Source organism: Ceratina calcarata, unplaced genomic scaffold, assembly GCF_001652005.2.
Source record: "Ceratina calcarata isolate Rehan_Ccalc_2016 unplaced genomic scaffold, ASM165200v1 scaffold151.2, whole genome shotgun sequence".
NCBI classification, from domain to species: Eukaryota; Metazoa; Arthropoda; class Insecta; order Hymenoptera; family Apidae; genus Ceratina; species Ceratina calcarata.
The window spans coordinates 281,254-305,131 of NW_017136308.1; the positions used below are offsets into that span (position 1 = coordinate 281,254).

At 41.5% G+C, this 23,878-nt stretch overlaps 1 protein-coding gene and 1 long non-coding RNA gene across 16 annotated transcripts in view; one reads left to right on the top strand and one right to left on the bottom strand.

The window, feature by feature from the left end:
- Positions 1-23,878, top strand: part of by (focal adhesion protein tensin) — a 132,178-nt gene that overhangs the window by 75,226 nt on the left and 33,074 nt on the right. For 9 of the 15 annotated variants that reach the window (XM_026819429.1, XM_018036554.2, XM_026819428.1 and 6 more), the window contains 2 exons: positions 5,199-5,381; positions 23,138-23,206. In XM_026819429.1, the coding sequence (XP_026675230.1) occupies positions 5,199-5,381; positions 23,138-23,206 (252 nt within the window). Of the gene's footprint in view, positions 1-16; positions 1,705-5,198; positions 5,382-12,942; positions 13,347-22,375; positions 22,723-23,137; positions 23,207-23,878 lie in introns of those variants that run through there. The other 6 variants (XM_026819430.1, XM_026819431.1, XM_026819433.1 and 3 more) reach the window with 4 other exon arrangements.
- LOC113465201 (uncharacterized) lies at positions 13,357-14,099 on the bottom strand. The gene is made up of 3 exons (XR_003390044.1): positions 14,011-14,099; positions 13,619-13,871; positions 13,357-13,542 (listed from the first exon to the last, which is right to left on the bottom strand). It is a non-coding gene; the product is annotated as an uncharacterized LOC113465201 (long non-coding RNA).

Consider the following 23,878-nt stretch of genomic DNA (forward strand, 5'->3'; position numbering starts at 1 on the left):
AAGAATTATTACTATTAATATATTTATTAATGTAGAATCACTACACATGGATCGATATTCCTTAGGCGTCTGGCCACCATCGGCAGTTTCCCCTTGAAACGGGGTTCGCTCGAAGACCAAAAAATTCCACGCATACCTCGACGAATTTCTTTCATTCCTGCGTATGTGTTGGATCATTATTAATCTAGAGCCACGTGCAGATTGCAGGATTTGCGTCACAAATTAACGCGACCACGAATCGATAAAAATAACTCCAAGACGAGAAGCAGATAAGAACGCGGCAGTCATAAGAACTCCAGTCACACAGATTTCTCCTCTGTCATTGAGAAACCATACACGTTTTACATGTCTTCCCTAGGTATCAATGGCTGGTCGATCGAAATCCAGTACCGGTCTGAAACACGAGATGCCACCGACGGAAGTACCGGTCGAAGGGGTAGGGAAAAGGGCAGAAAGGAGAGCAATTTCGCGTGGGCGTTGGGACCGGTTACGTTTGAAGGTTGACGGGGTCTCTGAACGGCGTGGCGCGGCGCTTCGAATTGAACGCTTGGAATTTCGCGTCGAGGACTTGATCCAATTTAATTAAACTCTTGTCGAATTCCGGGACACCAACTGGCTCTTCGATTATATTAGTCTAGTGTAATCGAATAATGCACATATTTATGGCACACGTAATTTATATAGCACGTGTGCCTTAAAGCAATTAAAAATTAATTAAACAAGTTGTTGAATAGGCAATTCTATTCAAATTTAATAAAAGTTCCGTAGCAGTTCGTGTCAATTGTTTCAAACAACGAATGAATTATATGATTACTGAAAAGTTTACCGAGCGGTTGATGAATAAAGTGAACAATTAATGAGCTTTGGGAAGAAGGGCATTGAGTAAATTTCATAAACTCGTAGAACGTGCGAATACTCTTTTCCCTAGCTCATTCTGTTCATTGAGGTTTCATCCAATTGCTTACAGTGCCCACTTCAGAAATTTATGCTTCGTCAGAGTGTTTTTCATTACGAGGGAAAAGCGACCGGTTCGCGGGCGAAAGAGGACACGGAGGCCGCGAATCGATATCGCTTTCGGAAGGACCTGGTGGCCTATCTGCGCGAAGTCACGCGAATTTAGGGCGTGGAATCGCGGACGAGCGAAAAGCTACGATGCACCTAAGCGCGCGCTCTCGATGGGACACATTCGATGGGAATTCGATTCGCGTTTCGCCCGCGGTGACGATTGGTCATATCCGTCGTATTTCGTGTGCAGAATTCACCGTGACGCGTTTCATCGTCGCGTCGATGCAGCTTCCCGTCAACTGTCGACAGAAATCGTGATTGGAGCGAAGAAGGGAAACGCAGTAGCATGAGACCACTTGCCGCGAGGATGTCGGCTCGAGCGAAAAGCGAAGACCGGTCGTACGGCACGGGCATTAGCTCGCGACCTTCCATCGTAGTTTGCGACTCGCGTCATCGACTATTTGTGTATCTAAAAAGACGCAGCGGATACTAAGAACGTGACAGAGGTCAGGGAGCAAACAGGGAGAAAAAGAAGAAACGAGACAACGGCGCCTGTAAGGAAGTTCTGTCGTGTCTATCTCTGAGATTGAGTGGGCTGAATAAAATCTCTATCGGCTCCTAGACACGTTACATGCGGACAATGTTCACGGAATGAAGGCGAAACTATCGCAAAAAGAGCTGGACGATCTATTCAGCGAGGTATTAAAAATTTCAGCAGCATTAAAAGAAATTACAATTCAATACACTTTGTTGTAAGGGATTTGCTACGTTTCGTCTGTAAATAATTTAAAGAAAGATAACAAATTTAAAGAGGACTAATTTAAATAAAGCGCGCTAAATAGGAAAAGAGTAACTTGAACTATAAACCGAATTACAGCGCCAGCGTATTACGCTGTTGAAGTAATTCTGTTTTTGTAGACAGCTATTAAGCCGCGCGGTTTGCGTCATAGGAAAAATGCAAATTGACGTTTCAGTTGGAACAAGGTCAAACATCGTAGATAAATAATTCCTATATTCTTACCGCTGCGCGTTCTAAAGCTATTTTTCAAGTGGCGCGGGCCATGCATCAGAGCCAAACCGCGGCAGCGGTCATTAATCAATTTCAATTTAAATGCTCCTTAATTGCATATGTTCATTCTCTTCGCTGAAACTCATTGCTGGAAAATTTCTCGGCTTCGATAAACGATATTCGTCCACCAGAATCTTGTATCTTTTATTTTTCGAACGACACTCACGGTTAATTGACCGCCTTATCATCGACACCCTTTCTAATCTACTCACGACAATTAATAGAAAAGGTGCAGAATGTAACGAAAGCCGGTGATAAATCGATTGCATGACATACTGATGTCCCTTAAATTAATTAGGTAACCTGGACAGGACGGACTGCATGCCACAATGTTAGCTCGAAAGAAGTCGTTCCGGTTGTTAGACTTGTTTTTCTTTATCAATATTAATATCTGACCATTGAGATCACGGTGTAAGATCAACCGTTATCTATCACGTAATCGCGCACAAGGACGCTACACACGCGGCGAAACAAGCTCAAGTGACTTGCGACTATCGCGGAAATTGGTTTGGCTGCATCTACGCCTATGCCGAGAAGCTCTCACGGCTTGGCTTTTTGCCCGGTTTCATTTTACGCCAAGTCCGACGTTTGTTGTTATTACTTATATGACGTGTGTGAACATCATGACATGGACTAGAGACAATTGATTTTTTATGACCTCTCGTGGAGCTCGCGACTGCAACTGACGCAACCGAGTACCGGAAAACTTAGTACAAATGAATTCGCATAAAATTAAACATTTGCATAACGGATTTCCAATGTGAAATATAAAAACATGCGCATTTGTTCTAAAGTCTAGCCGGTAGGAGATGAATAAAAGAAAATACAGTTGGAGGACTAAGTGGTGATATAATGGATACTTATATAATTAAATGATGAATCGTGACAATTTCCTCGCGCACAATCGCGTGATTTTGACGTTATTAACGAACCGAGCTATTAAGTCCTGATAACTCTTAGATGTGTTCTAGGAGCGCTCTCAATTTCATCGTTCTCGATGCTTTCCATTCAGCTATACATATGTGCACGTAATTAAGATAACTATCGAACATCGTGCAGCCTTCGGATTATCATGGACAGTAATCGTAATATCTTTCAGAGACTTAATTATCGTCTATTTAGGATTTAATTCGCCGACGCTTATCTATGACGCTCCGCCGTTTGAAACACTATTTCTTAAACAATTATGTTACATCGTCGCGTAATAGCATATGTTTCTATGCCGGATACTTCCTCGTTGCTTAATTAAAACCACGCCTTTATTTACACAAGGAGCAATCGTGGCCGGTGTAAGCCCGGTGGTACCGTATTCCAGTAACCGACCTCCGCGATACATGGATCGATACCGGATACGCCGTGAACCTATCCGTCGATCTCGATCGTGCCGGATCGGCACGATGTAGCAAGCGTTCGTTGCTGAGAGTTTTAATCCTTGCCCTCTAATTCGTAATGCTGAAGTTCGTTCGTGCTCGTTTCTTTTTACCTCGAAAAGGATAAACTTATCTATCTTGTTTTGTGCATACGCGCGAAACCAATCTAACCTTGTGGCTTGCAAGTAAACGGAAAGTAATCAACGGGCTTTGATCCGTAATCGATCTTAAGAAATGGGAGCAACTACAGGTTTATTTGAACAATGCAAAATCCGTGCACTCGCATTTTAAATCTCGGTAACGTTATCGGGCGAAGATTTACAGCAGAGTTTCTACGTGAAAGGATTCAAATCTGGGATTTATTCTTGTTGGAAAACCGTGGATCCCGAGTGCTCATTCCCAACTGCAACGAAAAGAAAGATTGATGGCCTTCTCTTACTCCTCTCCCTGTTCCCCCATAGAAAGTTTAGTAAAATGGAGAAAAGAGACGTTTGTGGATGCAGAAACATGAGCGAAGATTGGATTTTTAAACGAGCCTCGCCGTTGTTGAATTAATGAAGCATGCGTATGGAGATTCGAGTGTAAGACGCAAAAAGAGAGAAACCCGACGTTATATATTTTATTGTGCAATAAACACATTTCATTTTGCCGCTTCTTCAAAATTATTATCTAAATGCTCCATAATTACGTACAAATTAACGCTCTCATTAAAAAGAATGAAAGAAAAAACGGGACAGATAGTAGTAGAGAGAATTGAATTGCAGGACGCGTTTAAGGCAACTCTCAGAAAAAGCGAGTAACGATTGTTTCTTTTGTTGAGCGGCGCAATTCCACGCGCAATTAACCAACACGCGGTGGAAGAAATTGCAGGCATTGTGCGCTCGTCATTTTAAGAGTAAACGCAGAACCTGGCTGAGAATTACACTCATTCGCAGTGAAATTAATTTGGAAGCAGGCCGTAAAAAGATGCCTCGATTTCGCTTTGGACTTTATCCGGCAATGATAAAATATCTTAATTCGGGACAGGAGAAACTGTTGGTCGCGTACGCGTAAGCCACAAACGGCAAGCAGCTCTACTTACGCCTCCCTTTATACTCCTATGCTAATCGTTATTATGGCAGGTAGTTGCATAACTGCAATTACCGTGCCGCGAGGAACAACGTTTCTTTTGCTCGCGTTGCATAGTCGCACGCGATCTTTTGTTGTTTCAACTAAGGTCTGCGAACCTCCGCGTGTGGTATCAGGCACGTTTTCTAAAACTTCTCTTTTTTCTTTGTCTCTTTCGAAGAACGTCGCACGATCGTTCTCAACGTGTTGGAAATTTCACGTATCCACGATACAGGCTCCGTTCTCAACCGCCTTTATGATTGTCAGAGCAATTCGTTCATAACAGTTCTCTATTCAGTTGGCTGTAGCCGCGTATTGTTAGACGATTGCGCCTTTCGAAAGCGATTTTTCAGTGGACCGTGCCGAGCGATCGTTTACGATACAATTGTTCGAAGCCAAATATCCGCGACTAATCGAACTATGCCATCGTTGCAATTTATAATGTAAAGAGGTCATCCATAAGCCAAATGATTCTCAATTCTTCAAGAATTCTTGTGTTTATCGATTAATCCGTTTGGCATTCTGACAAATGTCTCATTCGACTAAACTGCCCGACTTTGTTCACAGAAAGTGTACAGTGTATATAGATGTATTTTCTAGTTATTGTTAGGGAGATTGATTATTAAATTTTGAATTTTTATTTTCAGGGCGCCAGGTTCCGGGATACCTCGCAACAAATCCACAAGCAATGGCAGGCAGATTCGGCCCGAGCATTTCCGACAGTTGGCACCGTCACCACGGGTTCGGTCTCGCCGACATCAGGCGATATGTCAACCCCAAATTCGACGCCCAGTCCAAGTCCTAGTCCCACCAACAGTCAACAAGTCACGGTAAGTAACTCTGACCCTTCCTGTTCCCCAAACCGTTCTAAAGATCGCCTTTCTGGAATTACTGAACGTGAACAGTGATTTAGAAAAGTATAAACTTAATTCCAGCTTACAATTAAAGTTTTAAAGAATATGTCGAATTCATATTGAAATTACCTGAGCAACAGTAAATCCTTTTAATGAATCCTGAGTACTATGGAAAAAATACTTTTACATTTACAATCGTTGTTCAATCGCGGAACTACAATTCCTATATATAATATAATCTATATAAAAATAACAAGGAGAGGGGTATAAAATCGGTACTGCACACAAAGTTTAGGGCACAGACAGATATAAAGTTTTAGATGATTCGACGAGAACAAGTTGTAGACTTTCGGTGCACTGAAAACTTGAGTTCTCGCTCGGAACCAATAAGGTTTTATGTGCCCTATATACAAGGAATAGGGGGATCTCGATATTGTAGAACCCTTTCGGTTGTGAATCTCAGGGATAGCGACGAAAGGTAGATATAGGAACAGCGAATATCTTCTAAAACTCCCCTGAGATATATCAACCGACAGCAGGGATTCTCCCACACTTGTAAGAATAGCGTTGAGTTAGCACTTCCGTGCATTGTACTGGGTGTATCATGAATCGATAGACATTAATCGTGCAGTACATCAAAATCTACTGAATTGTGGAAAATCGTGAAACATCGTTATGACTTGTAATCGTTCCGATTTACCAATTTCATTTGTTCATCAGTACTTTATTGGAAAAGATACAATGTCCATTTTATGATTCTAATAATTATTTGTAATCAAACCCAACGATGAGATATTACATAAGCCAAAATTAAATATGAATCGACACGAACGTCCAATAATAGAAATACAGCTGTACCTATTTCAGCGTTTGTCTAATCTATATTTCTTAAAGTGAAACGTAGAATTAGTTTAGTGTCTTAGAATTTCGACTTGAAGGTCTAATTGTCTCAACTGTGAATTTGTCAAGAATTTATATAAACGCACTGCACACCTTATATATTCGAAGAATACATACAGCCGATGTATACATCACTAGCAGTGTTTGAATGCGTACATTCAATTGTATTGGTTCACAATTTGGGGTGAGGCAAGCCCTCGCTGCAGTATTAGATGTATTGTATCCTCGTGCTTGAACAAAATTTCATTCTAGGTCAGCAGGGCTTAATATATTCTCCTGCATTGCGATTGTAGTATTGTAAATTAAATTGTGTGATAGATTAATGTTTGACATATTGTATATGACTGTTTATTAACAGATACAACTATGTACATGGTCACAAATGTGTTCAATTATTGATTGGTACTGGACATTATAATATTCAGATGAATTAGTTGAAATTTTACCAAGAGATACAGAATGTTAACACGTTACAAAATCCATACACTACACCATAATACTGCTATATTTATATTAAAATAAATTACAGTCTTTATACTTACAATTAGGTAACAACACAAAATATTCAATAACTAAACACTGAACTATCTATTTTACAAATCGAAGATAGGCCCAATCGTGATGCAATCGTTCGACATAATCTTATTTTTTATACTACGGGGATCATCCTCGGTTACGCTACAAGATAGACACCGCACGCCAACGTTTGTTTAACACTAGCTTTTACGTTTCTGAAGAATCAACGATCCTGTCCTTATTTTTTGTTGGGTTGACCCAATTAGCAATTAACAGACGGACAGTAGATTATTATCATTGCCACGAATTCGGTGGTCGACAATGGAAATAGAAGTGGAGCTTGATTGTATATACACGGTGGCGTCGATTAAACGACGCTGCACTTCCAATCGAACATCCAATTGGTGTAAAGTCCAAATGGATTATCGACGGTCGTTCAATTGCACGCACACAATTGCAGCTCGACATTATTATCGTATTAATGTCGATTAGTCGACGTTTCGTGCGGGCCATGACGTCTAAAACGGTGTCAAAACATTATAGCTGTGTAATATCCGCTCGATTACTCCCAATTAACAGTGTATCATGATTAATGTCTGCCTTATGAATAATTTCAGTTATGAAACTCTGAAGACAAGTAGGTGTGTAATTTCCTAAATCTCTAATTGTTATATAATATATAAAATCCCATTTATACAAACACATAAACGTAGTGTTTTAGAATATATTTGCAATATATTTTTACCCCTTCGTTTAACACCTGTTAGAAGTATTGTTAGAACCGAGTACGTGCCATAAATTACTTTATCTTCAATGTGATTAATACTAATTGATTATATAACAAGAATTAACGGATGAATTCTGAGAATTTAAAACTAAAGATTAACTGACTGTCTATAAAAAGCCAATTTTTCAAAACCAAACCTATGCCGTATGCATGATCGTTCTTCATGAATAAACGAAACTCAACGTTGGTTACGTATACGATACGGCAAGGGCAATCGGTCGCATTAGCGATTCTGTCTCATTAGCATCAGAAATCAGGCCGTCGCGTCGTCGACCGATTTCGTCAGAGTCTTCGGCATGCAAAGAAGTTGTACACTACCCCTACGCGACTTAAGCGAGTTCCACGATTCGTTTGCGAGGCTTCACCGACACACAGGCGAGAAGAGCTCGTCTTACCGGGTCATGATTAATCCTTAAACGCTTTTTACACGGCGCATTACCCGGCCGCTTTCGTCGCGGCACAAGTTAATTAACCCAACGGGAGTTCTCCGCGCGAACGGTAGAAAACGAATGACCGCTCGGATCTTTCGATAATTAACGTCTTAATCGAGCCGATCGCAATTGCTAGCACTGTATCACTCCCACGGTATCGTCCCGAGGATCTAACGATGCAAAACTCTGATAAAAAGAGTCTTGGAAAGGAGTAAGCCGATGAAATCCCTGGGTTCAGCTACTCGCGAAGTGTTGAGAGATCGCTGGTTTTGGTCGACTTGGAAATCGGTTACCGTTTATGGTAATGCCAAGGGGAACAAGAAAACGGGAAGCACGAGGTCAAGAGGGCTCGAGTTGCTGAAAAAAGAGAGGTAGCAGGTCCTTGAGAATCCTGCAGCTGCCAGTCGTCATCGGTTCATTGAACGCAGGGAACCGCCGCTGTATGCCGCGCAGCGCGTATTCTACATCCTGAATGTTTTTAGTACCTTCCGAGGGTTAAAAAATAGGGTTCAGGTCGTTAAAGTGTTGACAGGACACACTCGTTGTTTGACAGCTGGGTGCACGCTCGTTGTTTTTCACTTGCCCCTTTTCTTTGTATTGTTTGAAAAGCCGCGAGATCTCAGTAATGATCGTTCGACGAGTTGTTGAGTGATAGATCATTTGTAGATAATTATACACGTGGGTGATCTTGTCAAACAAAAATAAAGAAATCTGACATTAGCATCGCATGTATAAGAGGATGAGAATGTATCTTTTATTTTTGGATGCACTTTTACAAGCTCATATTTTTTAAATTTGCGATCTGTTACTTTTGTAATTTTTAGAATTGAACTTCTGAAATCGATACATGAAAATTAGGCAAACCATTTTAATCGTATTAGACGAAATGGGGGTAACTTTGTTCCTTCTAATGCGCAACCCTCTCGGAATTTTCGATGCAATTAATCTCACGTTGTCTCGTGTACTACCAACGGATGTACGAATTTGCGCCGTGGCGGTAGATACGTGCCACGGCATTGGAGTTGTTGCATCACGCCGAGCATTAATCTTATTTAACTTAATTGTACGGGTTGCTTTGTTAGGAGGACATTCCGCAAACATGCAACGAAATGCTGTTCGCACCCGCGAAAATGTGGTTCTCTTCCTAACAGAATTGTGATATCAATTATCGAAAATAATTAAAATTCTAATATACTTTATACATTGTTACATATGTCACAGTTAATGAAGTTAGAATATGAACTATACTTAAAAGAAAAATTAGAGATCCAATGTTTGTTTCTAATTCTACGATGGTGTAAAATAGTAGCCCAAACTTTGGACACTTCTGTGCGTAAAACAATATACAATCAGGGTAATCCTCCGCGCAGTATCCAGTTATAAAAACACTGGGTACTCTTTAAAGTGCATAACCGGGTCTGTTCAGGAGCTGTCCGTGCCTTCAAAAGGCATGTCCCAAGCAGCACTATTTTCTTTTCACCACCGAGACGGGAGCGAGTTGCATCTGCTATCGCTACGGGTAAACGGAACATGAATTTATTTATGGTCCGGAAAGGGTAGCTGGGTTCGATCTTTGGCGACGGATGCGGAAAAGGGAAGCAACCACTTCCACGCCAGGCGCAAACTGTAATCTCGTCTGAGGCGTTCCTTGTATTATCGTCTACCTAAGTTCCGATTAAATTTAGACATATGCACACACCCAGTTACTATGTTTCACTGGAAGCGCAGCCACCAGTCGTTCCAATGGAATTTACGTGAAACTTGTCTGGATATTGTCAAAGGGGTCGTAGTAATCCACAGGAATTGGGCGAAGTCCAACAAATTAGAAATCAAGATCAATCCTTCGAGTGATCATTCTTTCGATTTAATTAAAATAATGTCTCCATTAATCTCGAAGGATTTTCCTGTGTTTTCATTGAATATTTAGTCAAAAATAGGGCTTAGATTATTTTTAATGTCAGTTCTTGTTTTCATAGTTTACATTTTATCCCCCGATTTATTACTTTAAAACTTATTTTAAGATATTAATTTAGTGACTGACGTACTTCAATTATTACTTCTTTCTCTAACACGTTCTTCAGCTTTCAGTTTATAGAATCTTCAAATCGAATGCATTCGCATCATTTCTCAAGCAGCAGGAAAAACGTTTTCAAATATGTAGAACATCAAACATTTGCTTTTTGTATCCGACTTCTGGAGTCGGAAATTCGCAACGATTCGTAGAAGATTCATTTGTCGTTCACACATCGACCAATGGGATCTTTCTCCGTGAACGATTTGTCACCTTGTGAGATATATCGTTTGGCTAGATCCTCACTCAAGGGTTCACTCACTCCAACCCCCGTCGACCAGTCCACTATAGAAACTCGATGCACCGAAAGGGATGGCTGCGAGCGTTTCTAAGTGCATCGAAATTTATGAACCGGCGTCTCTGCGTCCCATCGCAATGCAGCGCCGCAGGTACTCAAATCCGGCGAACGATTAATGTTTCGTTCCTCGACAGAATTTCGCGTCGTAAGCATGAAAAATGTTTCAGTATCGTTCTACCACTTTTTAAACGAGTAAAACGAAGTGCATTACGCTACTTGGAAAATCGTTATACACTTGTTTGACTGATTTAATTGAAAGTCGTTTATGTAATTTAAAAGATGAAGTCAAAAGAATTCATTCGTTAATTACTTAGAAATACTAAATTTCTAATATCTTTTTCTACTTAAGTAACATTGAAATTCGTCTGTATTCGTCTAATCACAATGAGGAATGGCGAACAAAAGAAATTCTTCTTTTTTTAATCGGACTCTCATCCTCACCACGTACTCTCGTTTATCGATTGTTTCTCGCCCGGGAAACTGCGTGGGTGGGTGAAACACGAGCACGAGTGCGTGCGTTTTTTCGTACAACCACAATTATTATTGTTATCGATACGAGCAAACGGTGATCGAGTTCTATTAATACAATACCGGGAGGAGAAATGGGTTGGAAGTGTCGCACGGTGTTATTACTGTAACGTTTTCGGTTCTTGTTCCCCCATTGTTGAGCGCTGCTTTAACCCTTCAATTGTGAAACATTCAACGGGCATCTGGAACAAACGCGGTTAACTTGATACTGTTTAGAACTGCAATAAATGGAATTCCGAAAATTCAAGTCTAGTATCTGTTTGTTGTACCTATACGAAAATGTAGTTCACCGTTTGTGTTGTACTTNGTATTCGTCTAATCACAATGAGGAATGGCGAACAAAAGAAATTCTTCTTTTTTTAATCGGACTCTCATCCTCACCACGTACTCTCGTTTATCGATTGTTTCTCGCCCGGGAAACTGCGTGGGTGGGTGAAACACGAGCACGAGTGCGTGCGTTTTTTCGTACAACCACAATTATTATTGTTATCGATACGAGCAAACGGTGATCGAGTTCTATTAATACAATACCGGGAGGAGAAATGGGTTGGAAGTGTCGCACGGTGTTATTACTGTAACGTTTTCGGTTCTTGTTCCCCCATTGTTGAGCGCTGCTTTAACCCTTCAATTGTGAAACATTCAACGGGCATCTGGAACAAACGCGGTTAACTTGATACTGTTTAGAACTGCAATAAATGGAATTCCGAAAATTCAAGTCTAGTATCTGTTTGTTGTACCTATACGAAAATGTAGTTCACCGTTTGTGTTGTACTTCGTGTAAAAAAAAAACTTTTATGCAACTAAATTTTATTTCCTCCACTTTTTTATTAATTGCATTACAAATACTTTTATAAATATTGTAAGTAATAAAATATACGATAACTACAAAAATGAATGGAGGAGATAAAAATGCAATGTTCAAGAATTCGCTCATCTATTCCAAGAAATTAAAAGAGCCAGTTTAATTAAAAATGCGAAATTAATTTCTGACCTTCACTGATTCGAAGCCTTAAAAGTAGTAGTGATTTGCGAGGATGACTCTCGAAACGGAGGAACCGTGGCGCGTCGCGATAAAGACCAGTTTTCGTGAATTAACGAAGGCGCCGTTGATCAATTGCGTCCAATCAGAATGCGATCGAGGATCAAGGACGATGATAATGAAACGACACAGTAAGATACGTGGAAGGATCGAAGCGGATCGAGACAAATGATCCGTGGCTAAACGAACCGGTTTCGTACCGATAAAAGTGACGAAGATGGTCGGAATTGAATTTGTATTTATAATCGTCCACGATATGCGAGAAGGAATATTAATTGAGAATCCTGACTACGGCTTCTTTTTTTTTTATCCATTTCTTGTGATAATCTCGTTCTCCGTCCCTCTCCAATTTGCATACTGTCGCAACGCTAATAAGTGATGTGCTGAACGAATGCTTCAGATTTCTTGCATTTCCATTCCGATTGGATAAGTTATGACGATGTTCTCTCGCCGTGAATATTCTGTAAAATTTCGACGCGATTCCAGACGATGGGATTGGCGCCGCGTAGATCATTTAGTCGATTTTAGTTAAAGCACATAGCGTTATGCAATTACGTAGGATGAAATAAATTTCAGCATTACATCAAGGATTAAATAAGTTTTATAGACGGTGAAATTGGTTTGGAATGTAAAGTAGTAAAATTCAAGGTGGATTTGGTTTAGCTGACTGTCGAGCTATTAACCAGAACTGTGCTCCGCAGCTATATATGAATGAAAATGAAGAGATGGACAAGTTAGAGAATACGATAACAAGAAAGTCTTTCGCTGGTCAATTTGGTTATCATCGCGGGCTACGAAAGATACGAAGAAATACGAGTTTGGCGGAGGTGGAAAAAGACCAAAGGAGAAAGAAATGAAGAACAAGGAGAGACCAAGCGTGGTCTTGGGGCGCCTTCGTTGCGCTGGGGCACCGCGCAAGCGCATTCCGTCTACCTAAACCTATACGTTCGGTGCGTGATCCGAAAGACACGAGCTCCATTCGAGTTCCGTCGGCTTTTGCCATCGAACGCGCGGCGGCTTTTCGCCGTCTCCCCCGTTTTCGTGTACGCATTTTTAACAAAACTTAATAAATCACTGTAACATCGTTAAGGAAACAACGAAATATTTTTATATGACTGAAACGAGGAAAATGTCGCGCAGATTCACCAGTTTAAATTTATATATTTGACTTTGAAGAAGAGGGAACGATGATCCTGTCGAGAGTAGGAGTGTAATAGAAAATGTGATCCTGATGCATCCGGTTAAGTTCGAAGTGCGTTCGAAATTGATCACCGGTCAATCCTCTCGCGGTTGACAGCTGTCAACATGCTGTCCACCGTCCAGTGTAACGGAGACGTGCACCAGCAACGGAACTATCACGTCGCGTACATGGTGAGTTTTTTTTTACCATGGTTCGACGAGAATTTCGCCGGTCGGCGCTCGGCTTGAAAAGTTGATCGATGCGACGACACAGCGAACGATGGGGTAATTAACGGCGCGAAGGCTCTCCCGATGAGCTATCCGCGGAATGATCTAAGTGAAACGGATGTAACGTTATTCCAAGAAATTCCTCTGTCATGTAACATGCCTGAAATAGAGATTACTTCAATAAACAAGCGACGACACGACACGGGCATGCAGATATTCTCAACATCCGATCGAACCTGAGAAATACATGTGCAAAAATAGAGGAACTGTGAAATTTCTTTTCATAGAACCAATCATCATTTCCAACAGTTTCATTTATATCTTATTATGCTTATAGCAGGGTAATCGGTATCTTGTGAGATTAGACTCTAAGTCTTTAAAACTGTCAACCAATCACATGAGTATCAGCTTGGATGCGCTTTCTCAAAACTTTTTCCACGGTACTTATGGGCGTGTAAACATTTATATATCCATTTGGTATGAAATTATCTGCAGACCATCGGTAACGCATTTGTCACACAAGATACCATACGTATTGACAGTAAGCAGATATAAAATAAAAATAACAATTTTATCATATCGAATATTTTAAACGCAAATTTACACTATTGCTTCGTTAATTCATTACCTTATGATAAAGTATTACACATAATAATTCAATCATTACATACGTATATTTTAACTAACGGCAGAACACTTGAGAACACTGATCCAAATTGTTTCCGTAAAGCACACTTCCTCGCGCGATTCGCAAATATGTATCGAACACATATCGCGACCTCCTGGCGCCTTGCGTCATTTGTCTATTCTCGATTCAGCGTTATCGCTGCAAATGCGTTTACCCGGCTGTCGCGGAATTTTCAACCGGCCACGAGTTTTCACACATGAAAAGAAAAGCCGTGGGAACGTCTGTCATTCGAAAGACTTCATTTTTGCCTATAATTCGCACAGTCGAATATGTTTTCTATCCAAGTTTTTAAACATTGCGAATTATCACAATACTAGTTCGAAAACTTTTTATTATGAACATTAAGCTTCATCTTCCAATTTTTATATATGGTCTGATCAATTATATTATACTGTTCTATCTTCAAATAATAGATGATAAGTTGGCATTACTGCTTCAGTTTTTTATTAGAGGACGATTTAAACGTGAGCACGAATACTGAAAGAAGAATCGCAACCTCAATATTTTCCTTTGAACCTTTTGTATTAGACGCAATGCGCTGCAAGTGTATTTCATAATTCGCGTCAAACAGTATGATCGGTTCCATTTCCGGGAAAACTTCATCCCGGCCCGCATTGAAGAAACGCAAGTTTCTACCTGGAAGTTGCCCGGGAGTCCCGGCGCGGTGCAAAAGCGGCCGACTAACAATTAACTGAATGAGGAACGTGTCGGCGGTGGCGGCGGCGCAAGATAGTTACAAGTTTCTCGAACAAATTAAGCGACCGGTGCTCCCCGGACTGGCCGCGGTGAAACTCGCGGCAGAAACCGCGTTACAGAAAGTAAATTATAACTTGCCAGGCTCGGTTAAATTGAATTGCGCGAGGGGCTGTCAGTGATTCGAATCGCTGTTAAACATTCTGTAATTTAAAGTATACCCTGCATTAGCGAGCGTTAAGCTTAATCGAGGCGTGGCGGGTATTCGTGGTTGATAATCGAAACGGGAAGGAGCGGGCAGTAAGGAAAAGGGCAAACGGGATCGACGGTGCCGCACCTCGATCGATTAATCGATTGCCCGGTTGTATCTTGTATCCGAGTCGTTGATTTCGTGGCTCGCGCGTTTCTTGACGCGTCACGTCGAAACCGCCGCGCCGCGAGGGAAATGCGAGAATCAGGAAGCGTTCGTCGTTCGTTGTCACTAAGTTTTGTACAGCTAGGCGTCGAGTAACTCTTTCACGGAAGTACACGTGTATCGTGCGAGCGCGTAATCCGAGATCAGAGCGTGCGACCGCTCGGAGGACGGAATGCGATGGAAATAATCTTTCACACCCGCCTAGACGGGCTAGATTAGCAAGATAATAGGGAAACCGTGGTTTCAGTGTCGGTGCAATGAATTTTCCAAACGAACACGGCTTACCCGATTCCCTCCCTCGGCTTCATTATTAATAGGTGGGGTGGAGACAAGTTAACTACACGGAATAAGACTGTAATCTTTAATTACGATTATGCGAGTTAGTAGCTTTGCACTAGTTTTAACCACGTTAGAATTTCGTGTTCGTACTTCGTGGTACTTGCGCAGGATTTAACGTCGTCATGAATGAAAGATGAAGTATGAAGGTAGAAGTGAAAATGAATGAAGCAATCTTGAATCTGGTGCACTTATACATATAAGAATATAAGAAACACGTGTCCTCTCGATTTGTTTGTGCCCACTCGAAAAATTTACGGGCGCAAACATTTCGTCGGCGTCTTTCATTAATGACACTCGAAAGAATAAGTCAAATGAAGAACTGCGCCGACGAGTGTATTTAAATATGAAGTGGACACGACGAGATGGTGGTACCTAGTCGAAGAACTGTGTAGGAGGAGCGGGGGACAACCGTTTCTCGGGATCGCGGAGGCGTTTATTTACGGTCGCGAACGACAAGTTGTCGCCGGCCTGCTAATTGATGACCCGGGATGGACGAAAAGGAAAACGGAGGCAGATCGCGAGCGATTTGCCTCCATTTGTTTAGCGAGGCGTGTACGCGCCTAATGTCGCAGCCGATTACTATACTGTAACAGACAGAATCGAGAAAACCAGTTTAGCACGTGTATGGTCTTGTTCGCGGAGATACCAGTTCGTTCAGTGCCTCAAGTTCATCGACTTGACGCGGCGACGTATCTGGTTCCCAATCCATGCACGCGATACGCGATTTTATTGCATTTATTTGCGCTTGAAACTTGATTCAATAACGTTGAGAATCTTCGACCCTTCAGTCGAGTTTCAACCCAGCCGCGTTTTCGTGAAGGGAAATTCATCAATGCGTCCAGTTTGCCGATGTTGCTTCCTAGTACAGGATTGCATGCATGTATCGTATTGTGCACGAGGAACTTCTCATTGAAACTATCATCATACACTTTGTATATCAGGAAGTTGATAACGGGTGTTATTCAAAGAGGAGCGGACGCTTTGTCGACGGCGATTTTTCTTCGTCGCCAATCACCGCTCCATTGCCGTCTGCAGCTCGAGACTGTTTATCACTTTGTTAGTCATAACCCGAATGAAGTAGAGGCACATCGTTAGAAAATATTCCTTAATTACTTGTCCGTAGCTGCAGTTGACACTTTTTTGTCTCGAATCCTCGAGATTTATTAGGTATTCAAATCGCACGAAGTAAGCGAGCTCTGCATATCGTTTCAGTAGATTACGACGAGTTACTTCTACACATACTGGACGTGTCATGCAATCGAGTTCGTTTTACTTTTTGTCTACACCAGATGCCATATTAATTCGTACAATCTAACCCCTGATTTTTAATCACTCCCGGAGTATATTTCCGTGCTCGGCTGGTAGCGACGTCGCGTGAACCACGAGTCGTGAATTAACCAGTGTAGCAACTATTGTTGACACAGTTGCTGGCGCGAATTTAATAAATCACCGTCAAAACGCTACCGTGACCGGGTTGATTTATCGACGGAGTTTAGTTTCCATTTTAAAGAGCACGAGGCGTGATTCAAAAAAAATTTGTATTTGGTGAGATTAATTTGTTATACAATACATCGCTTGAACTTTTTCATCAAAACTGGTATAAAGAGCTTAGCGAAGAAATAGGATATTTTTTAAAATATCAATTAATCCATTTGTATGATTATTTTGGAATTCATTTATTCAGTCATCAAAAAAACATTCAGGAATTTATTTACATAGAGTAAAAGATTCTTCAGAATTTCCTAAAATGCCTGAAAGTCGTATGACCGCTTTTTACTGTTCGTGATCCAATCGAACGTGAACGAAATATGTGAATACATTGTGATCAAGTCCACGACGTAACATCCATCTGGATGGAGTCTTCAAGGCGCAACTTAATAAAGAAGCTCCTTCTTATTTTACTTGCTTCCTCCGAGACCACAGAGAAAACGGGATGAGAAAAAAGTTTTCGATAGCTGGCGCGAGTCCAACAACAGAATCAAAACCGGCATCACGGAGGATCCGGTCACGGCTATCCAGTTGACTAGCTATGAACTTTTCGCAGAGTCCCGTTGCCTCTGTCCAGTTTCGAGTAATCTAATCTAAAATCTTGGAAATCATTTATTCGAAACCTCTTCCGCGGTCTGATTTCCCTTGTCAGATGTTCCAATTTTTCTCAGAGAATCAACCTAGCCGGATACTTCGCTTTGACAATGCCTTAATCTCATAATGGATAGAACAGTTGACATTTGTTCATGGATCAACAAAATAGAAAGTGCAATTACAAGAAGTAATTGAAGCGAATGCTCGGAGCAGTGTTCATATTACTTCAATAAAGAGAGGACAAAGGTTTTAATACGCAACGAGTAACATACTAGCTCTAACCAATTAAGGGATCATGTTTCTAAACAATTCAAGAAAATAACCTGAAGTACTTTAGACGTTTACTAAAAGTAGTTAATTCATAACGGGTGATTCTAATCTACGACACAACATTGCATGCTAACAAGTTTGTAGTCGCCCCGAATTTACGATGTTCTAAAAGATCACAACAATCTTTTTTGCTTTAACGAGACATGAAAGACAGACGAATAAAGTAATTTGTCACAAGTACATAAATTCCTAAGACGGTGCCGGCGGTATCCGTAGGCGAGACCAAGAAGGAGGGTAGAACCGGCTGGTTCGCGCTAGGGATCACGGGTCAAAGATAAAGAAGAGCTTTACAGATAAAGCGCGTGCTTCCTTCGCGCTCGCTCACGATCTCTATCGAGCATTATATTGCGCTTACGATGATCGTAAGTTCACGTAAACTCGCTACAAAAGAAGGGAGAAAAGAATGAGGAATTGCTTGCCTTTCACGCGCAGTTGCATGCCACGCGTGAATCGCGAAAGCGATATTTATAAATGGTGAACGGAGAAGATTGTCACTTCCTGTGCGGTCGTAGGAGAACTCGTCATGAGTGATCTAGGAGAGAAAAAGTGTTCATCAGTCCGCGTAAAAAAACTGATGTTACGTAACTATTACTCATTAGGAGCACGGCTGCACGTATTCACCGTGCGAAGCTTCCTGTCACGAGTCAAGGATGCTGAAACTATCGTTTCCTTCATGTGCTTTAAATAGCAACGGCAATCGATAACTAGCGTACGCCTTTTTTCCTGCTTTCAACTCTTACTGAATTTTCGAATTCGTTCAATTGCTACAAACCGGAGTTTTTTTGAAGATCAAATCTTGTAGAATATTAAATATAAAATATTTAATTATTATTAAATAATATCTCTCGTGTTTTATATTCTCAAAGCAGTATTGAATTACAAACATCCAATTTCACACAACTTGACAATCCTTGAATATCCAAACAGCCAGGTCGGCTTCCATCGTATAATTCCGCATTTTTATTCATTAATGTAACACGACGTGATTCCGATCGTCAATGTTATTCCAACTTTTTGCTCCCAACTCTTTTACTTACCGCACGACGCGGTCACGATTGTATCGAAGCGAGCGAGCGGTGATTCCTCCTGCTGCAGCTGTGCTCTCGCTGACTGCTCGACGTGATTCTCAATCGTAATGCGCGGTTTGTTACAGGGCATAAGTCAATTAAGTCGGTATTAGCCAATCCGATGCTTCTGTTCGCCAGCTTGTCTGCTCGTTGATCGTTTCGTTGGTTTCGTTGCACGCGATACGAAGAGGCAAAGTGTCACGTCTATATTTAACGTATTCTTCTATAATCGCAATTCCAAGTACGACTTTCTAGATATTCGATAACCACGCCGATCGCAACGAATTCTATTTTCATTCTTCCACACATGTTATTCCACGTTCTTCCCTTGCGTCATCAAAATGTACGATCACCTGTCACGACTACCTAATCAGAATATTTAGATTATGTCAGTTCGCAACTGAAAAACATGCGTAAGCCGTGAAAAAGGTTCACGAGTCATACCTTTTAAATGTCGTACACGTAACGCTGTATCACACGTGACTAAAATTCAATTTCACGCGTTGACGCGGTTAATTAGCATCACAGAAGGTCGAACGTCGTCGCGGAGAGACGGCCGGGACATTCGACTTTCACATGCGAATTAACTGGAGCGAGTTTGCATTTTTTAAAGTTTCATCTGTTTCCAAGGTAGCAAAAACTGGGCTATGGTACGGCTTCCGATTCGAAACTCGAGCCGCCTGCGCCAGCTAAGCAATCCATTCGACTGGCGACGACGTTTTCTTTATTACCTATTCTTTGTATTAAAATGTCGTTCCTGTTAAAGCTTGCGGCTGTTCAACGCGAAATCCCGCAGCTAACCTTCTCTTTTTTATAAATCGCATTAAATCTCTCGCGTTTCGTTACAAATTTTCACAAGCGCGATGTTATACCGTTTTTAATTCACTTACCGTGTAACGAAACGTGTTTCCATGCAGTAATTTAAATTTAATCTCACTTAACTCCGGATATGGAAGATACAAAATATACTCCATTATAATGCAGTTACATATCTTTTTTATTACGATATATGGTACCTGTTACTGGAAATTTAGATATAAAATTGGTTACATGATTTACAGGTTCGTAAGCTTTAAAGGCTTACATATCTGGCAATGATACACAACCGAGTGTGTTTGTAGAATCTCGTGAAACGGGAGATAAAAATCGTTTATTTATCCCACGTCTGTCGGTATTTTCGTGGCTACCACTTAAATTATCGATACCGTGAATCTGAATTACTACATTTCGCATCTTTATTCGCGCCCGTTACCGAACAAGGACAGCCATCTATGTATTTATCCAGCCATCTAGTCCTGGTAAAACGTGTTCTACTCGCGAAGGCCTATGGGCTAGTTAAGTTGATTTATTGTCCCGTAAAATATTCTCCTTGTACGTTCTGTTCCAGCAGAAACAGACGGCGGCCAATTTAATTTCAATTCTCGTGGCTAAACGTCCTCGAGGTCGAGGAGAAAAACCGTTCCATTGTCTTGCGACAATGTCTTGTCTTACTTGCAAAGCTTAAAACGTTATTTAGTCGAAGTCGGAAGTATGAGGCTGGCTAGACAATTTAGTTGTTGCCTTTTTTATTGTCGCGTAATCGTTACGGGAACCATCCAGTTAGCTTTCAAGAGGAAAATTCTATTTTTATTGCTCATTTTAAATGCAGAGTGCGGTGGAATTTTAATGGAACCTACTGGATTTAAAACTGGCATTGATCTGTCGAACAAGAAATAGCGTGTAGACATACATGCATGACATTCCTAATTCGTTTCGGACAGTTAAAATAAACTGTGTTCATAGACGTCGGATGATATCGAACACTGAGGGGAATCTTTTTTTTAGAATGCCAATAAGAAATTTTTTAATAATATCTTCTACCTATTAAACCAAATATTTTTTGTACACCTCAAATATTTAGAATATGTATTTTGAAATCTCCATACGATGCACAAGGTAAAAGTAATTGCCAATTTAAAAATAGTGAATCATAAAATTTTCTGAATATACAGTATACGCTGCAACGCAGTTTATGTTTGCGTTGCCTAAGGGCATGCACGAAAGAGCAAGCATAGCGGTAGCAAAATTCTCTATATAAAACTAAAAAGAAGATAGAGAAAATCAAATGAGGTCATTGGAAAATAAGTTTTGATCCTTGTATGTCAGAACGCGAAAATGACTTTATCTTCTATTCAATTTAATATTGCCGTCATGAAATGAAAAGAGGTTCGAATAAAAGTTGTAAACTGTTTCCTGAATATCAAAGGGATCGCGCCCACGATCGCGAAAGGATCAGATTTCACGGGTATACGACAATTTCGCAGGGTAATTACATTTGCAGGGAGTGGCACTCGACCTACTCAAACTCTCGGCGTCCCTTTTTCCCTCTACCGCGCACGGGAAATTCGGCGCGTTCCCGTAGAATCCACCGCGGCGCGGCGCAGGAGCCAAGCCTGCGTGCGAACTTGCGATGCTGGATACCCGTCTCCATGGTTACGTGCCGCGTCTCTCCCTGTCCCCCGACAGCCCCGTGGATGTCCTCCGAAGCCGAGATGCAGGGTTTCATCCCTCTGTGCGGCCGCAGCGCCGGGGCGGCTCCCGTGCGGCGCAGACGTTCGTGCCGGTTAGCCCAGGTCGCGTGATCTCCTCTCGTCTACGAGCTTTCCTTCCTCATTTTTTGACTGGCCACTCGCGTGTCGCGTCTCGGCAGATGCGTCAGAGTAACAAGAAGGAATAGAAGAAAGATCTTCGAATAGTTACACGGGAATTTCTCCATGCGGGAAATAACAGTGACGGAAATAATAGACCGATGCTGTACACCTAAGAGTGGCTTGGTGACCTTGAGCTGCAGACAGGTGTGCAAGAGGCTGTGAAATAATATACGTCGACGATAGTATTTTTTTATATGGCCAATCGAATGATTCGGAGGATCGTGTGATGTGATCGAGGAGAAGTTCAATGCCTCGAGGTGAACCACGAGGCGTTAGCTGCTCGAGGAGATGAAACGAGCGCAAGGGGCGGAGATGCTGAAGAGACTTCAATTAGCACGAATAACAAGTTCCTATGTAGATACGTACACAGAGGGTGAAGAAACGAAATTAGTTACTCCCTCGCGGCAACAAACGAGGTGAAATGGAAACGCGTACAAAACGCGCTCGTCAGACGTCGAGAGATTAACGGCAAGATTTTCGTCGATGAATCATTGCCGAGGTTGGTGAAACTTGCGGTTTCCTAAGAAGAATAAGAGGAAGAAGAGAAAAAGGCGGTGCCCGATGTTGCGGAATAATTCCTAACGAGCACGTCACTTACAGCGTCGACGTACGATGTGACACGTGGTTCGGATTCCCATAATCCCGCTGACAGATATTAAAGAAATTCATTCATATATTATATATTTAATAAAAACTGTAGTAAACGTTAACAATATTCCAAATTGTGTTCCTGAATAACTTGTGATCACATTAGAGACAGATAAAATAACTTATAAAGAAAGTATATTATATATATGTCAATTGCGGTTTCTATTTGCGAATATATGGACGTATTCGAAAAATCATGACAAACTCGAACAGTAGCTCATTATCGCGAGCTTGGCTAAGAGCAAATTGCTGCCGCTGCGGTGACACGCGCCAGGACGCAGTGAATAATAACCTGGAGGAGAAGACGCCACTGCAGGATCAGACGGAGGTCCTTTTGCACCGCATCGCATTTACGGTTTGGCACACTGCCCTCCATATAGAGAGCGAGGTGCGTGGGAGTCGTTCGCACAGTTTTTATTACGTATTCTCGCCTCGGAAAAAAGAAATTCGTAAACCATTTTGAAATTTAATTGACGTCCCTGTGAGGCAGCGTTGGCCGTGAACCGCCGTATTTATTTTCGTTCACCAGCCATGATTTACACGAATCGAAACAACAGTAATCGATAATGTTTATTATGAAACGCTCCCGTCAGATTTAGCAGCAGCTGTTTTCAGCCGAACAATGGACGTAATTTACCTTTTGCATTTATTATCATTACTCGTCGCGCCAGGCAATTCACTTCCCTTCGCGAATCTTTTAACGTGCGCGAGTTGAAATATCTCTACCTACCGATTTTCTCCTTTTTTCTCTCCTTATTTATAAATTATGTAATTCACCAGAATCCTTTGTTTTTGTGTTGCAGCACAATGGGGGTTACGAAGCACAACCGAAGAATGTTAACACCATTTCGAGGAGCAAGCACCAACAGCAGGTAGCGTATAAACGTTCCTATTTTGTGGGCTATTACGTTAACGGAATTTAGATAGCAAAATTGGAGAGCTTATCTAAAAACAGGAGACGTATTACAAAAGGTGGCGAACTCTGTTGCCAACCACGTATCTTGCTATAAATCATGCGTATATCTACGTAGATTTCCAGTCTATATTTTTCCAACATGAAAATTGCACCCTCGTAACTCTTCCTCACGCGTGGGTCATAAATTATTCATCGGAATCTCAGTTACTAGGTCTGCTAATGAACCGATTCTAAATTTGCCCTGTTGAACGCGTCTTTGCACCTAACCGAGGTTGTACAATAAATTATCCAGCGCAATTCGTTGGAACGACTAACCCTTCCGGGGAGGCTGGAAAAGAAAGCGAAAATATGCTCGGCACGATCGTTATGCTAAGTGGTCTGCCACGTAGTGCGTGGTTTATCGTTCCTGATAAGCCGCGATTCGCGCCGTTCCCGAGCGAGCCCTCTCTAAATATTTAATATTACAACAAGCCGGCCGGCCATGATACGTACGAGGAAGCGGCGTCTTATTGGTCGGAACTCGATTGTATCAGGCGTACCTTCATTTATTCCGCGGAAAAACACGGTCGAACCCTATTTACATTCGAAACGGAGTTCGTCGTCGTCGCCGTCGTCGCCGTCACCGGCG